The sequence below is a fragment of the Theobroma cacao genome, chromosome 2 (genome assembly GCF_053813885.1).
Source record: "Theobroma cacao isolate CCN51 chromosome 2, ASM5381388v1, whole genome shotgun sequence".
In the NCBI taxonomy this organism is placed as follows: Eukaryota; Viridiplantae; Streptophyta; class Magnoliopsida; order Malvales; family Malvaceae; genus Theobroma; species Theobroma cacao.
The window spans coordinates 43,922,799-43,939,031 of record NC_142640.1 but is presented as its reverse complement, the minus strand read 5'-3'; the positions used below and the strand labels follow the sequence as shown (position 1 = coordinate 43,939,031).

The 16,233-nt window shown below is 33.6% G+C and overlaps 1 protein-coding gene and 1 pseudogene across 1 annotated transcript; both read left to right on the top strand.

Moving 5' to 3' along the window:
• Positions 1 to 1,670: 1,670 nt before the first annotated feature.
• On the top strand, positions 1,671 to 8,458 carry LOC148764315 (17,18-epoxy-17-hydroxycur-19-ene N-malonyltransferase-like; annotated as a pseudogene).
• A 5,907-nt stretch (positions 8,459 to 14,365) lies between these two features.
• Positions 14,366 to 16,011, top strand: LOC18609675 (cocaine synthase). The gene has a single exon (XM_007044908.3). It carries the CDS (start codon positions 14,380 to 14,382, stop codon positions 15,688 to 15,690), a length of 1,311 nt encoding a protein of 436 aa, XP_007044970.2. The 5' UTR covers positions 14,366 to 14,379; the 3' UTR covers positions 15,691 to 16,011.
• Positions 16,012 to 16,233: the final 222 nt, after the last annotated feature.

Genomic DNA, 16,233 nt, shown 5'->3' with positions numbered 1-16,233 from the left:
CAATATTTGGGAGTATGATTACTCTTCTTGTAATGAGGACATAGAGAACACTTGTCTTTCATTTTTTCTTACTTGTCATCACTACTTTTGCTACCTTCATACTTCTTTGAACTCTTACCCTTAGTCTTTAAGCCTTGGGTTTTGGCAACCAAAGCATTTTCTACAAGATTTTCACACCTAAGAGCTCTCTTTTGCTCTTGAGCCAATAAAGCACTAATCAATTCATTAATTGAAATCTTAGTCAAATATTTGGAGTATTCTAGAGATGAAATTGTTGCTTTAAATCTCTCTGAAATACTAACCAAAATCTTGTTCACAACTCTTTTATCACTAACTTTTTCTCCCAATTGCCTACGTTAATTTACTATCTTCAAGAGTTTGTTTGTATACTTTTGAATATTTTCATCCTCTTCAGCTCAAACTGTCTAGAAATATTCAACACTTGCATAGCCTTATTCGATTAATACCTTGATGTTCTTCTTTTAAACTATCTCACATTAATTTAAGATTTTCATAATTCATGATTTTAGCAAAAATTGACTTAGATACAACAAATTGTAACCAAATAAGAGCCTTGAACCTTTTAGCTACTTTCTTTTTGTGTTGTTTGATTTGAGCTATTATGGGATTGACATGCCTTTGCATAAGAGCCTCTTAAGTCTTAATAACATCCTAGAGATTAAAGGCTTTCAAGTCTGATTTCATCTTGACAACCTAGAAAGGGTGATTCACACTAGAGAAAATGAGAGTTAATGCAGCATTGAAACCAACAGTAGCCATACTCTTTGAAGAAGAAAATGCAACTCACAATGATGATCAAATCACAAGTCCCTTAAGAATAAAGCTCTGATACCATGTTGTGATTTCAAATAGTATTTTATAGGACCATGAGGGGAACAGAGTATAGAGAAGAAAGAAGGATCGAGTAGAAAAGGAAGAAGGATTGAGTTAAGAAATTTGATAACTTGGCTCAACCAACCAAAAGTTTTTCATTTTAGCTTTTTATACAAATATTTCAAAAACAAATTTTAACTAGATCTAATCTTGAGACTCTAAATCATCGAAAATATAGGATCAAGCTAAGCTGAAAACTATTGATTTCTGTGTAAGCCTAACAACCATAATAAAAGCCAATGCAAGAAGAGAAACAAAACGACATCTAGACTATGTACAAGTAATAAAAGAAATAAACTTAGCTAAACGAAATACAAGTATACGTTTCAATCATTACAACCAGTAGACTAAATTTAACAACTAAAATGACATAAAACAGTCATTTCAAAGCCCTAAGATTTGGGAAATATAAAATGACACCGTTTGAACATAACAACTTCAATTCTTCAGTCGACTGTTGCTTCCTTCTAGACTTTTACCTCCTTCAAACACCATCTTAGCACCTTTCAATTAGATTCTCAAATTGATGATTATTTCAACACAGTAAGTAGTTGGGTCCTTTTGACAAATGTACAAATTCCCTCACCCTCATTGTTTCATTCATGCCATTAAAGTCTTTTGCCTTTCAAGCTAGAGACTTAAAATAGCTTGTAGGTGATGGGATTAATAAAAACTATCTTAAAAAAAAAAACATTACTTCCTTCAACACAAGGTACCTCCCATCGGCTACAAATATCTATGTGCATGTTGTTTGTGATTGAGAAATTAAGAACAAGATGGCTACGGAATTGATAGTTGAAACCACCCATACAGAAACCATCAAACCTTATTCACCAACTCCCCTTAACTTGAAAATTTTCAAGCTATCACTTCTTGACCAAATGGCTCCTGTGGCTTACATACCATTAATTTTTTGGTACTCTATAGATGGTGCTGTTGATGATCATTTTACCGAGGCTAAAGAAAAATCCTAACGGTTTAAGAAATCGTTATCTGAAACCCTAACTCGGTTCTACCTTTTTATAGGGAAGATAAGCAATTACTTAATTGATTGTAACAATGAAGGGGTTGACTACATTGAAGCTCGAGTTAACTGCCTTCTCTAGGAAATCTTTAAACAACCATATGGTGAGGTGTTGAACAAATTTCTTCCTATGCAAATGGAATCCCCAGAAGTAGCAACAGGACATTTATTACTTGTAAAGGTCAACTTCTTTGAGTGTGGTGGCATATCAATTGGCATAAACATTTAGCACAAGATCATTGATTTATCCACCTTGAGCAAATTTATCAATAGTTGGGCTGCCACGACTCAGGGTTCTAGCTAGGGGTGTTTCTAAAATTTGGCTATGCTGCATCGTTGTTGCCACTTACATATTTACCATTCACAATGCTTGTCATAGAGTTCACGTGTCAAAAGGTTGCTATGAGGAGGTTAGTATTTGATGCTTCAAAGATTTCAGTGCTTAAGGTTAGAGTTGCTAATACAAGCGTGCCAAAGCCTAAGCGCATTGAAGTTGTGGTAGCACTTATTTGGAAATGTGCAATGGTTGAATCAACATCAAATCTTGGTGGTTTTATAAAGCCATCTGTGTTGCGTCAAGTTGTGAACTTGCGTGTCAGGAAATGAGCAGAAGAAAAGAACAAGACGGCGTAGCCTTGAGAAAATTTCTCAAGGTTTTTCTATGTATTCAATGCTCAATGAGCTGAAATATATATATATGTACAATGTTTAAACAGTAAAGAAAATAAGAAAAGGCATAATAATTACATTCAACTAACTTAACAGAAAATTAAAAAAAAAGGTTAATAAACCTCCTTATTGAAACGATGCGTTTCTAGCTTCATAAGTTCTGCATCCTCTTTTATTTAAACGATGAGTTTTACTTGTCTTCTTTTATTCTCTGATTTTTCATTTTTCATCCACAACTAGAGTTTTCTTATTTTTCCATTTAGTGAAGAAGGCTTAGGATTGAGCTTATTTCTCATGTTCTTTCTAATAATCCCCCTCAAGATGACATCTGAATGTTATGAACATTCATCTTGCTTAGGAGATTATAAAACTGCCTTGGTGTTAATGCCTTAGTGAACATGTCTGTGAGCTACAAATTAGTTGAGATGTACATTGGTTTAATTGTACCCTCAAGTACCTTCTCTCTGATGAAATGATAGTTTAATTCAATATGCTTGGTCTTTCCATGGTAGATTGGATTCTTGCTGATGCGTATTGCTGATTGACTGTCAGAATAAAGGATTATTGCATCTGTATGTTTTATCCTAAAATCTGAGAGTAAGTATTTTAACCAAACAACTTCACAACATGTTGATGCCATAAACCGATGCTCTGCTTCTGTTGAGTTTCAAGCTACAACAGACTGTTTCTTTGATTTCTTAGTTACTAAGGAATCCCCAATGAAAATATTATATCCAGTGATTGATCTTTTTAAATCTCGACACCCTGCCCAATCGCTATCACAATAGGCAGATAACTTTAAATTTGATTTTGACTTCTTCAAAATCCCCTGTCTTGGTGAACCTTTAAGGTATTTCAATACCCTGTGAGCTACTGTGAGATGCTTGGGCCCTAGTTTATCCATTAACTGTGATAGTATTTGCATTGCATATGAAATATCTGGTTTGCTAAATGTAAGGTACAATAACTTTCCAACTAGATGCCTGTACTCTATTGGATTAACTAATCTATCCCTATCTTGAGACTTCTGTAGTTTGTGGTTATAGTTAATAGGAGTAGATATTGCCTTAGCCCCTAGCAGACCATGTTTCTTTAAAAGATCTAAGGTATACTTCCTTTGACATATTGAAATCCCCTCAAGAGACCTTGCTATTTCTAATCCAAGAAAGTACTTGACCTTTCCCAAGTCCTTGAGTTTGAAATTTGAGCTTAGAAATTGTTTTACTTCTGCTGCAACCTGTGATAATGTGCTCCCAATCAATATGTCATTTACATATAATAATAGAGTAGTGAAATTGTCATTTTTTTTCTTGGTAAATAGGGAATGGTCTGTAGAAGACTGATGAAATCCATATTGCAGAATTAGGGAAGTAATCTTGGCATTCCATTGCTTGGAAGCTTGCTTTAGGCCATACAATGACTTATGGAGTTTGCAAACAAGTTGTGTTCCATGTGGATACTCCCCCTGGATTTCATAACCTCGTGGTAGTTCCATATACACTTCTTCTTCTTCTAGATCACCATTTAGGAAAGCATTGTCTACATCAAGTTGTGATAAATTCCAATTCAAAGTTGCTGCCAAAGTAAAAAGTACTCTAACAGTTGTATACTTGGCAACTGGGCTGAATCTTTCTTGATAGTTAAACCCTGCTAGTTGATTATAGCCCTTAGTAACTACCTGGGCTTTGTACCTTTCAACAGTACCATTTGCATTCAGCTTAACCTTATAAACCCATCTACAGCCTATGACATGAGAATTTGAAGGCCTAGGCACAATGCTCCAAGTCTTATTATCCTGCAAAGCTTTTAGTTAAACTGCCATTGCATTTCTCCAATGTGAATGGTTGGCAGCTTGATGGTAAGTATGAGGTTCATATTAATTAGATAATGATGTGGTGAAGGTTTTATGTACAGGTGAAAGATGCTCAGTTGATAAGTGTTTTGTGATTAGGTGAGCTGTGACAGTGTTTAATTGTGAAGGCATATCAACAAGATAAGCATCTAGGTGCCTAAGGGCATGCCTAGTTCTTGTACTCTTTCTAATTGGTAAGTTAGTAGATGCATGTTCTGAATTTTGATTATTTTGACTGTTATATGCATCATTTTCATTGCTAGCTGCAGTAAGCAGAATAACAAGGCTAGGTGAATTTGGTGATGAATCACTTGAACTTCAGGTTTCAGGTATTTCTAAAGCTGAAATGGATTGATTTTGGCTTGACTTAGCAGGTGTGAGTTCATGGGATGGATAATTTTGAAAATTGATATCAAGATCATCTACATATCTGGCATGCACTTTAGGTGTTTGATAAAATGGGTCTGTTAGTGTGTCACACTGCTTATGTTGAAATGGAAATGTTGATTCATGAAAGACTACATTTCTTGAAATTAGAACTCTTTGTGCACAAAGATCATATACTCTATAGCCCTTAACATTACTAGGATGTCCTAAAAACACACATTTGATGGCTTTTTTATCCAATTTCTTTTTGTTTTGTGACAGTGTAGACACATAGCATAGACTCCCAAACACTTTTAAATGGTCATAAGAAGGTAGCTTCCCATATAATAACTCAAATGGGGATTTGTTTTGCAGTAATTTGGTAGGTACTCTGTTAATCATATGGACTGCTATTAAAATTTCATTTCCCCAAAAATGCATAGGAATATTGGACTGAAACATTAGTGTCCAAGCTACCATAAGGATATGTTGATGCTTTCTCTCAACAATTCCATTTTTTTTAGGAGTCAACACATGATAAATGATGTATGATTCTAGTTTTATGAAAAAAAATCTGTCATCTTTAGTTCTAGTGCATTATCTAACCTGATACATTTAATTAAAGAACCATATTGCCTTTAAACATAGTTATTGAAAGAAGGAATTATTGATAGAATATCTGACTTGTTTCTCATAAAAAAAATCCATGTAAAACGTGTGAAGTCATCCACTATAGTGAGAAAGAATCTCTGATTAGATGATGTTGGTGTCTTATATGCCCAAACATCCACATGTATTAATTCAAAAGCTGTTTTTGTGTTTTGAATATGTATAAGAAAGGGAAGTTTTCTTTGCTTTGCAAGTGGACACATTTCACAGATCAAATCATCTGAAAACTCACTGACTAGAAATTGTTTTTGTATAACATTCATTCTTTCCAAAGGCACATGTTCTAGTCTAAAGTGCCAAAGGTCAAAACATTTGTTTTTTGCTTTACAAGCTTTAACAGAAAAAATAAAAGAAAATTTGATAAGTTTGTCAAAAAGAAACTTGCAGAGATCTTGATCATCTAAATTTTCTTGCATCAAGTACAGTCTTGAGAAGACCCTAGCAACCTCAATCATTATCCATGATCGTATGTCCTGAATAAGACAATGCATATCAGTAAAGGGAATAGAGGTTTTCTTATTTTTGGTAAGTTAACCTATTGAAATAAGATTGTATTTTAACTTAGGTTCACAGAAGACATTCTCAAGGATTAGTTTTGGACCTAGCTTGATGATTTTATATAAGAAACTACTGCCTTTTTATTATTAGGCAATTGCACATAGCAATCTTTGACTAGTTTTGCATAAATGAAGTTCTTAAGGGAATATGACACATGATTAGTGGCACCAGAGTCTAAAATTCAATGAGTTTGTCTAATCACATCAACATTTGCATTTCCAAGACTAGAAGGTAAGTTATTGAATGTATTGAAACAAAGATGACTTAAGACAATACTTGCAAAGGCTGAGTTGATAAGTGAGTGGTTTGCTTGTTAAGTATTTTGTGAAGAAACCTTACCATCAGTGCTGCATATACCATTTTCATTCAAGAGCTCCATCAGCTTGTTGACCTGTTGCTTTATGATAGATAATTGAGACATGGAGCCTGTTATTGCCATCTCTTCTGCTTGTTCTGCTTTAATGTAATTTGTCAAGTCATTTACTATTGCTACATTGTTCATAATTGTCTTATCCTTCTTAAGACCTGGTTTTCCCTTCTTCCCATAGTGATTACATGAGATGTCCTTTCTCATTTTCTTCTTGATATCTACAGCAACCATCATAGTAGAAGATTCAAGGACTGGTTGTGCTTGAATTAGCAGATTCCTTTATGTCTTCTCTCTCAAAACTAAGCTATATACTTTGTCCAGAGTTAGGATAAGATCCATCATGACAATTTGAGACTTAACAGTTGAGAAAGATTCATTGAGTCCATTTAGAAATCTAAAGACCATGTTTTTCTGATATTGATTCATGTATTTCTTGAAATAGTTGGGATCACATTTTCCACATTGATAGTGTGGTAGAGGCCTGCAACTTCTCAATTCCTCTGAAATTCCCTTCAGCTTAATAAAATATGCATCTACAATTTTTGTACCTTGAGTAATGTTTCACAATGTATATTGTAGGTTGCAGACCCTAGTGTCATTAGGTTGGGCAAATTTCTGCCTTAAAGTACTCCATATTTCAGTTATTGAGTCCATGAAGAAAATGGTTGAAGCTATTGGTTGTGTAATCGAATCAAGCAACCAAGCTACCAGTAAATTTTTACAACGAGTCCAAGATAGGTAAAGAGGACTCGTAACCTAAGGTGTAGGTATGGAACCATTTAGGAAACTAGTTTTGTTCTTAATGGACATTGCTAGTAAGAAAGACCTATTCTATGGTATGTAATTGTTGCTGGTAAGTTTGGGGCTAATAACAACTAAACTAGGACTATTAGTGTGATGTAGGTAATAGAGGGACTAAGGATTTGGTATAGGTGAGATTTGGGTGATTTGAGTATTGATTTGTGTACTAGTCTGTGTACCAGACTGATTTCCAAATTCAATGTTTTCAGCCATGATTTCTCAAATGATAATAAAGTACTCTTAAAAACTAAACACTGATGAGTAAATATTAATAAAATAGTTAGATGAACTTGAGTGATGATGCAATAGCAAGAAACTAAATACAAGTGCCGAATAGGTAACAAATTTGTCCTCTATTGATGAAATAGTCCTTTTGCTACTGTAAAAGCATGCTGACAGCCAACTAGATTCCAAGCTGCTCTGATACCATGTCAGGAAATGAGCTAAAGAAAAGAACTAGACGACGCAACCTTGAGAAAATTTCTTAGGGGTTTTCTATGTATTCAATGCTCAATGAGCTGAAATATATATATAATGTTTAAATAGTAAAGTAAAGAAAAAAAGGCGTAAGAATTACATTTAACTAACTTAACAGAAAATTAAAAAAAAAAGTTAATAAACCTCCTTAGCGATGCATCCTCTTTTATTTAAATGGTGAGTTTTACTTGTCTTCTTTTGTTCTCTGGTTTTTCATTCTTCATCCACAACCAGAATGTTCTTATTCTGCCATTTAGTGAAAAAGGCTTAGGATTGAGCTTATTCTTCATGATCCTTCTAATATTGCGTAAAAGAATGAAGCCTTCGTTGCTTGAAAACTCTATTGGGTATCTTCTATCTTACTTCACTGTACAGACGCAAGATAGTGCATCAGATTTGCAGGGCCTGGTTAAAAAAATTAAAGAATGGAATCAAAGAATTCAGTGAAAACTATGTGATGAAACTTCATGGGAGTGATGGAATCTCAATAATACTTAAGGCTGCCAAAGAAGTATGTAACTTGTCAAAAAGAGATGATATTGACTTCTATAACAACCTCAGTTGGTGCAGATTCGATTTATATAAAGTTGATTTTGGATGGGGAAAACCAATTTGGGTCAGCATTGCCGGTGCTGCAACCTTAAATATTTACTCATTGTTGGATACAAGGGACGATAAAGGAATAGAAGCATGGGTGCGGTTGAGTGAAGCGATAATGGGCTTCTTTGAACGGAATGAAGAGCTGCTTGAATTTGCTTTTATAATTCTAAGTGCATAATGACAATTTACTGGCTCAGTTGTTGCTAGTTTACAGTCTTAACCAGTAACGATGCCTAGTAAACAAGGAATTTCTTGTAAGATTGTGTTGGAAAGCTTTTTAATTTTCTTTTTTTTAAAATAGAGCTTTTAATTTATTCAAAATAATTATCAAATAATACTTATCGGTCAAATGAAATTTGAAAATCTATTAATTTGAAATCACTACTTACATCCAGTAAATAATGAAATAAATTATATGTTCTATAATTGTTTGTAGACACCTTTTTTTTATGGTAATATAAAAATAAAAATAAATAAAAAATAAAATTAAAAATTAAAAAGAAGAGAAAACATAGAGAGGCTGGAAGAATGCTTGCTTCCATTGTCAACAATATACAAAGCATTGGATGCTCCCTCTGGCAGCCAAGATTTGGGTGCTCATTTTCGATGGATTTGCTTTGACTTTAAGGTTTGTGATTGTCCAAAATTTTGGACAATCAAACTCTGAAACATTTTGAAACTCATGCATAAAAGGAAAGTCGAATTGAAAACCAAGGGGAAGAGGATTTGAAAGAGTAGAAAACGTTTTTTTTTTTTTTTTAAATCTCATCTTCTTCAAACACAGATCTTCAAAAACAAAAAAAAAAATCCTAAGTTCTACCAACCAAAAACACCTAACCACAAGCACTAAAAAATAACCAAAATCACAACAAAAGAAAGGCACAAAAAAAAAAAGAAAAAAAGGGAGAAAGCCAAAGAAGGGGCCTTGGAGACCCAGATCTGGTTGGTGGAGAAGAAAGCACACCGACGGGGAGAAAAAGGGAGAGAAGCCGAGAGAGTGAGGGAAGGAAAGAGAGAGAGGGAAGGAAGGAGAGAGAAGCCGAGAAAGAGAGGGAGAGAAGCCGAGGAAGAAAGAGGAAGAGAGAAAAAGAAAGAAGGAAAAGAAAAAAGAAAAAAAGGAAGAAAGATCGGGAAGAGAGAGAAGGAAGAAATAAAAAGAAAACAAAGAAAGTGATTGGAAGAGAAAAAGGAAGAAGAAAAGTAAAAAAAAAAAAAAAGGAAGGAGAGGCTTTTCCTTTTGGGCCTCCCACGGTGCAGTAGCAGCAGACCTTTTGGACCCAGACCGGACTGGAGGCAGTCTTTGAAGACTAGTGGAGCTTGAACCCATTTGGAACAGTGGGTTAATTTCAACCGAGTAGGTAATGGATCTGTTTATTAAACAATAGATTGGGTTTGAAATGTTGGAGTTGTGATATATTAATTTCTCGTTTATTAGTTACATTAATGTTATTATTTCTTGAAATGGTTTGAAATTTATATATAAGAAAAGAAATATATGAAACAAAAAAAATGAGAAAAACAAAATAAATATCTGGCAATGAAAAATAAAACTAAAATAGTAAAATAGTAGTTAGTCATGAAGAAATTCAAATTAATTTAGGAAAGGAGATATATAAAAATACACACACACACACACATAGATATTTACACACATAAAAGATATTTAGTAATGGAGAAGATAGCTTAAGTAAGGACTAAAAATAGTATTAAAATGGATCATCATATCAAAATGAGTTAAGTAAATAAAAGAAAAGAATATCTTAATAATAATAATAAGTTAAGTATGTGATAGCAATAGAATATTTAATTTCTCAAATTTATATACATATAGGTACATGTAGAAAATAAAAGAGTGTAATGTAGTAAAAATTATAATATATAAATATATAATAGTTGTTTTGGGGATTAATATCGATGATGGGATGTCCATTCAGAGTGTGAGAAGTCGCAATTTCGAGTGAATTTCTTCAAGTTAGGAATTTCGGTTAAGACTCCACCAGTACGATGGGAGGGTCTTAATTTAGAATGCAGATGTTCCTAATCTCAAATAAGTAAAAAAAAATACATATTTAATCACCAATTAATCAAAATCTACGAATAAAAAAATAAAAAATTAATGATAACAATAAATTTGTTAATTGTAATAATACAAAAATGGATAAAACACATAACCATAAATAATAATAGTTATGGATAATAAAAATACTTGGTCTAAAAATATGGTTCTAAACAATTTTATATAGTAAGATAAATAGGTACTTATATAGCAAAATGCATAACGAAGCAAAAACAATAAGTAAATGTAAAATATTTGTTCATAATAAATACGCACACAAAGAAAAGTAGTAAATTTTATGAAAGATAAGAAACGAATATTGAGTGTACGAGTGCATCACGTATCATGGTTGCATTGTTAAATGTCATGGCATATAGATATATATTGTATACGGGTATAAACTCTGATGATGGGACTTCCCGAGGAAGCTTGGAAAGGCGAATTTCTCCAGTAAACTCCATAGGTGAAAAGATACCTCCGGATCCCACCATTATGATAGGAGGGTTAGGAGAAATATCTTTAATAAAAGACTTTTACCCCGAATTATGATTTGCATTCATGAAACACTATTTTTTTTTTCACTGGCAAATGACTATCTCGATGATGGGATCTATCTAGTAAACTTATGAAGGCGAGTTTCTAAGGTATTTTTCTAGGTGAGAGAATACTCCCAGATCGTACCAGTATGATGGGCGGATTCAGAAAGTACGCTCAATAAAAGATTTTCGTTTGACATTATCCCGATTTTATGCCATGCATTTCACAATTACATCGCGTGTACGCCAAACCCGTAAAATATTTTGATTTGATTAATGGAATAAGAGATAAATTAAATAAATAATAATTAAGGAAACGTAAGAATAAGGTTAATGGGTTAGGATAATATATGATTAAATGGCATCGTTCGTAGAATGGGCGTCACGGGGGTACTAATTCTTTCTCGTGCTAACCGTACTTCTGAATCCAAATCTTAAAGATATGTAGACCAATTTATCGTTCTAGACGGACTTAAAATTAATTTAGGATTTCGTCGAGTATGACAAAATAGAGTGGCCAATCACACCTAAAAAAAAAAAGATTGATGCCGACTCCCTAATTTTCTCACGTCTAACGATCGGGTTCCAGTACCCGGTAATAACATTGTAGAGTGTAATGCATTCTAATTGCATTGGTTTTAGACTGCAATCATATTATATCCATTGACTGTAATATGATTTATTGCAATCTTACATTACAATGATTTGTTATAAAACAAATACCGCAATATAATTTAATTGATTACATATACCTTAGGAAAACTATATATGAATCCATCAGTTCTTTCTTTTTCTTTTTTTTTTTTCCATCTTGCCATGCTTGCAAATGGATACTAAAGTTATGTCAATGGATATATTTAAGTTCTCTTAAATTGTTATTTTATTACTTAATATTTTTTTATTAAGTTCTCTTAAATTGTTATTTCTTTTTACTTAATATAAGGAATCAAGCAAGGAAGCCCTTCGAGGCTTCCTTAAAATATAGTTATAGATTTTGGTTTAGTCTTTATTAGATAACTTACTGAGAATTCCCTTGGTCTCTTACACAAAAAATGGTTTAGTGGGAAGTCTAAAAGTGAATTTATGATTGGACAAATGCTGTTGCTAGGGAGATATCAAGCATTTTCCACCAAATTAATAAAGGTCCATTGGTCTTCTCTGTGAGGTGTTAGTGTGCTCTGTTTGAATCTAGCTATCAGTGAGCAAAGGAAATAAATAGTAATTTAAAGGGCGTTGCAAAAATTCTATTCCAATAAAAAAAAATGGTACAAACTTACCACTATAATATTCTTGAAAACATGGAATGAAGGGTGATGTACATATATAAATACCCTAAAGGTTTTTTGTTTTGACTTTTCATTTCTTTTGTCTAAATTACCTAATTTTGCCCACCCTCATAATTCCTCACCATTGATGTGCATAATTTGGATCTAGATATAAAAGAGGTGAATTTGCAATTAGTATATAAATTTGTACAATATTGTTAATGGGAATTCATCATTTCATCATCATTTGTAAAACCTTTTATTGACAATTATCCTATTTTCCATGATTCACACAGTTTATAATTATTGGTTCGCAAACATCAATAACTGATTAAAGAAAATATTATTTGAAAAATATGGATCTGCCTCTTGGGAAAGTTGAGAGTCTCTATGAATCAAGGGAGTTTTAGGTAGGGTTCATATATGTATATGGACTTGTATTCTTTCATAAAAACCATGATGTTGATGAAAAACTTCCTGCTAAAAGTAGTCACTCATTCACACCATTTTTTCAAATTATCTTTTATAAGATTTACAAAATTAGATGTGATATCTCATCTAGATATTATCTTTTTGGATATATACATATGTGCAAAGTCGTAGACTTTAGACTACATGTATGGTGGTACCTCCTCATTTCACAATCTACTCTCCCTTTCTCAAGATTCAAATCTAGAAACTTCAAAATGAAATCTTAAATTATAAATACAAAAGTTAACGAAATAAATTCAAGTTGTTGAGCGTCAACTACTTAAGCTTATCCTTTTGAGATTCAATGATTTTAGGCCACAAAAGTATCGTTGGGGCAATTATTCTTGAGTTGGATGTTTCATTTTGTACATTTTCTATGGACTACTATTGGTTTTGGACGCTTTCTCTTGAAATTATGTTTGTCAAATTTAATCTAGATTCCTTAAATGCGGTGACAAGCAAAATATCGAATATTATTATAATTGAACTATTGTCATCATTTTTGACAATTTTTAGTCTATCATCGCGTGTAGACTTAGAACACTTCACCAGGAAAAAAATTGACAAACGGCCCAACGCCATCGCCATTGCCATCGTGGTTTAGGTCACATCCAGAAGTAATCTCTACCCAATCATGTCCCAAGCTCTCCTTCATCGTCGACAGGCTTTGCTTACCATCACATATTTACACTTGTACATACTTATTATATCGCTTGTGAAGTATAAAATTTTACTCTGATATTGAAATAATGTCGTGTGTATGTGATATGTGATGTTTAGAGAGTTGAAAACACCTTAAGAAATTGTGAAAAACATCTTTTTCAATGTAAAAGGTTTTAGATACAATAGAATTAATAGGCAGTGAAAGAATTGGGGTATAATATTTGAAAACGTTCTTAAACTATTTAAAAAAATTTAATAAGTTTTTTTTATTACATTTAATTAAATTTTTATATTTTTTATTTTAAGTCAAATAAATCTTTATGACTAAAAGTTGACCAATTATCATTAGTTAAAATATTATTTATCATTTTATACCCATGTGATGTTGACATTGGAGAGTAGAAAATATCACATAATTATATCATTATGTCATATTAGTACTCACGTTATTACCTATTATAACATATTAACATGATATTGTATAAAATAATAAGTGATATTTTAATTATACAATAACAATTAGTTAACCATTAGTTATAAAAACTTATTTAATTTTAAATAAAGATATAAAAATTTGATTGAATGCAAAAAAAGAATTAATGATTGTAATTTGAAAGTTAGTGAGCGAAAATTTTCCATTATTAAAAAAATTTTGTGTTATTTATATTTTGTTATTAACTTTTGCTTGCATTATATTGGGTGTTTGTCATAAGAAAGATCATTCAAGTTGGCTAATGTAACTAATGGACAGAATTGGATTGTCAATGTTGAACATCCATTGCCTAAGCTTAGTTGAGCGTATATTATGGTGAATTTGGAAAACTTGAGTGAAAACTCCAAGCCCAATTGAAGAATGTATTTAACCGTTCAGATTAGCTATTGAAAATCTATACGTAACGCTAAATCAGCCTTACGTACACTGAGAAGTGCAGCGTTAGTGTTTGATTTTGAACTACCGTTGACTTAAATTGTTACTAACATGTGTTTCTAGACCTAACAAGTTGAGAGCAAAACTCCAAATCCGAACGTGACTTATCACCATTACCGTATTACATCCTCTAATAGCTACATAATATATATTCGAATAGACCAACGAGAATATCTAAGCATGATTAAAATGAAGGTCGAAATTACCTCTCGACAAACCATTAAGCCATCCTCTCCAACACCTTATCACCTTAAAAACTTCAGGCTCTCCCTTTTGGATCAGCTTTTGCCATCTTTTTATGGCCTTATAGTCTTCTTCTATGCTTCAACGCCAAGCACCCACCACCAAAATGAGGACTGCAGGAGCAAAAGCTGCGACAGATCTCATATCCTCAAGAGTTCACTTTCGAAAGTCCTCACTCACTTCTATCCAATGGCAGGACGGCTGAAAGATGCTACCTCCATCGATTGCAACGATGAAGGTGCTTATTTCGTCGAAGCTCGTATTGACTGCCAACTTTCAGACTTTCTAAAACAACCTGACATGGAAGCATTGAATGGTTTTCTTCCTACCACTGATCCTGAGACATCCAAAGCAGCTTCAGGTTGCAATCTGCTTGTTCAACTGACAACATTTGAGTGTGGAGGGACAGCTATCAGCATCTGTCTATTGCATAAGAACACTGACGTTTCCTCACTGGCAACGTTCCTCCAAAGCTGGACAGCCATCGCTCGTGACTCTGGTGAAGCAGTGTCCCCTGAATTCGTCGGAGCATCTTTGCTTCCACCTGGAGACCTATCTTTCATGCCCCCGGTAAATAACCCGTCCGGAAATTTTGTTACAAAGAGGTTCAAGTTTGAAGCATCAAAAATTGCTAGTCTCAAGGCCAAAGCTGCTGGCCAATTTGTCCCATCTCGTGTGGAAGTGGTCTTAGCACTAATCTTAAAATGTTCTGTGGCAGCTTCTCGTGCGAAATCAGGGTTAGCAAGGCCAATAGTTTTGTTCCAAGCAGTGAACTTGCGCAAGAGAATAGTCCCACCGCTGCCCGAAAACTCCATAGGAAATCTCATTTGGACAGTGCCCGTGTTTCTTGGAGACGGTGAGATGGAGTTAAACGAGTTGGTCACTGTGATGAGAAGAGAGATGACCCAATTTTGCAATGAAAAGGCAAAAAAATTCAAAGGTGATGATGGATTTTTATTGATTACTGAGTCTCTCAAGGAGAGGAGAGAGCTCTGCAAGGATGCTGCAGTTTACAGGTGCACAAGTTGGTGCAGATTTCCATTATATGAAATGGACTATGGGTGGGGGAAGCCGGTATGGGTGAGTAGTGCAAGCCTATCATTCAGGAACATTGTAGTTTTGATAGACACCAAAAATGGGGATGGAATTGAAGCTTGGGTGACTTTGGAGGAACAAGAAATGTCCATATTTGAATGTGATAAGGAGCTCCTTGGATCGGCTCTCTTGAACCCTAGCATCTTCATATGATTTCATCGTCGAGCCATGCGATTGGCCTTTCATAGAATTGAATTGTGGTTAATTTGATTGTTCTGTATTTGAATGTTAGGACTACTCTACACTCTTTCCTTTTGTTAAGGTTAATGTGTTTATAAACATGGTTAGCATAACAGCAGCATAACCTTGTTTAGGCTGATGTAAACTCTAGTTATATTTTGTGTTAAGCAATTAATTTGGCATGGCTAGGAGATCAACTGCTTGTAATTTTATTGCTAGATTATCACGTATGTACTATTACGAAGATTTTGAATTGTTCAAGGTTGAATGAAAAAGTATGCCAGTATTACGTTAGCTCCTCTGCTCAGAGTTTTGTTCTAGTTTGTCCCTGTTTCTGCAGGAAAGAGCAACACCTACTTGCAGCTGTGATTTACCATTTTTGTCAATTCGTCAGAATCGGCCAACAATTTCCAATCAAAATCAAAATTTTGACTTTCACGGAATAAGAGTCAAGTTTTCGCTTTTTATGGTTTCATAGCGTGTTTATAGTTTGTTTGCTAGCTAAATTTTTGAGCT

Bases quoted from the DNA above. Each gene is read 5' to 3' on its own strand.
- LOC18609675 (XM_007044908.3), top strand. From the start codon at position 14,380: ATGATTAAAATGAAGGTCGAAATTACCTCTCGACAAACCATTAAGCCA.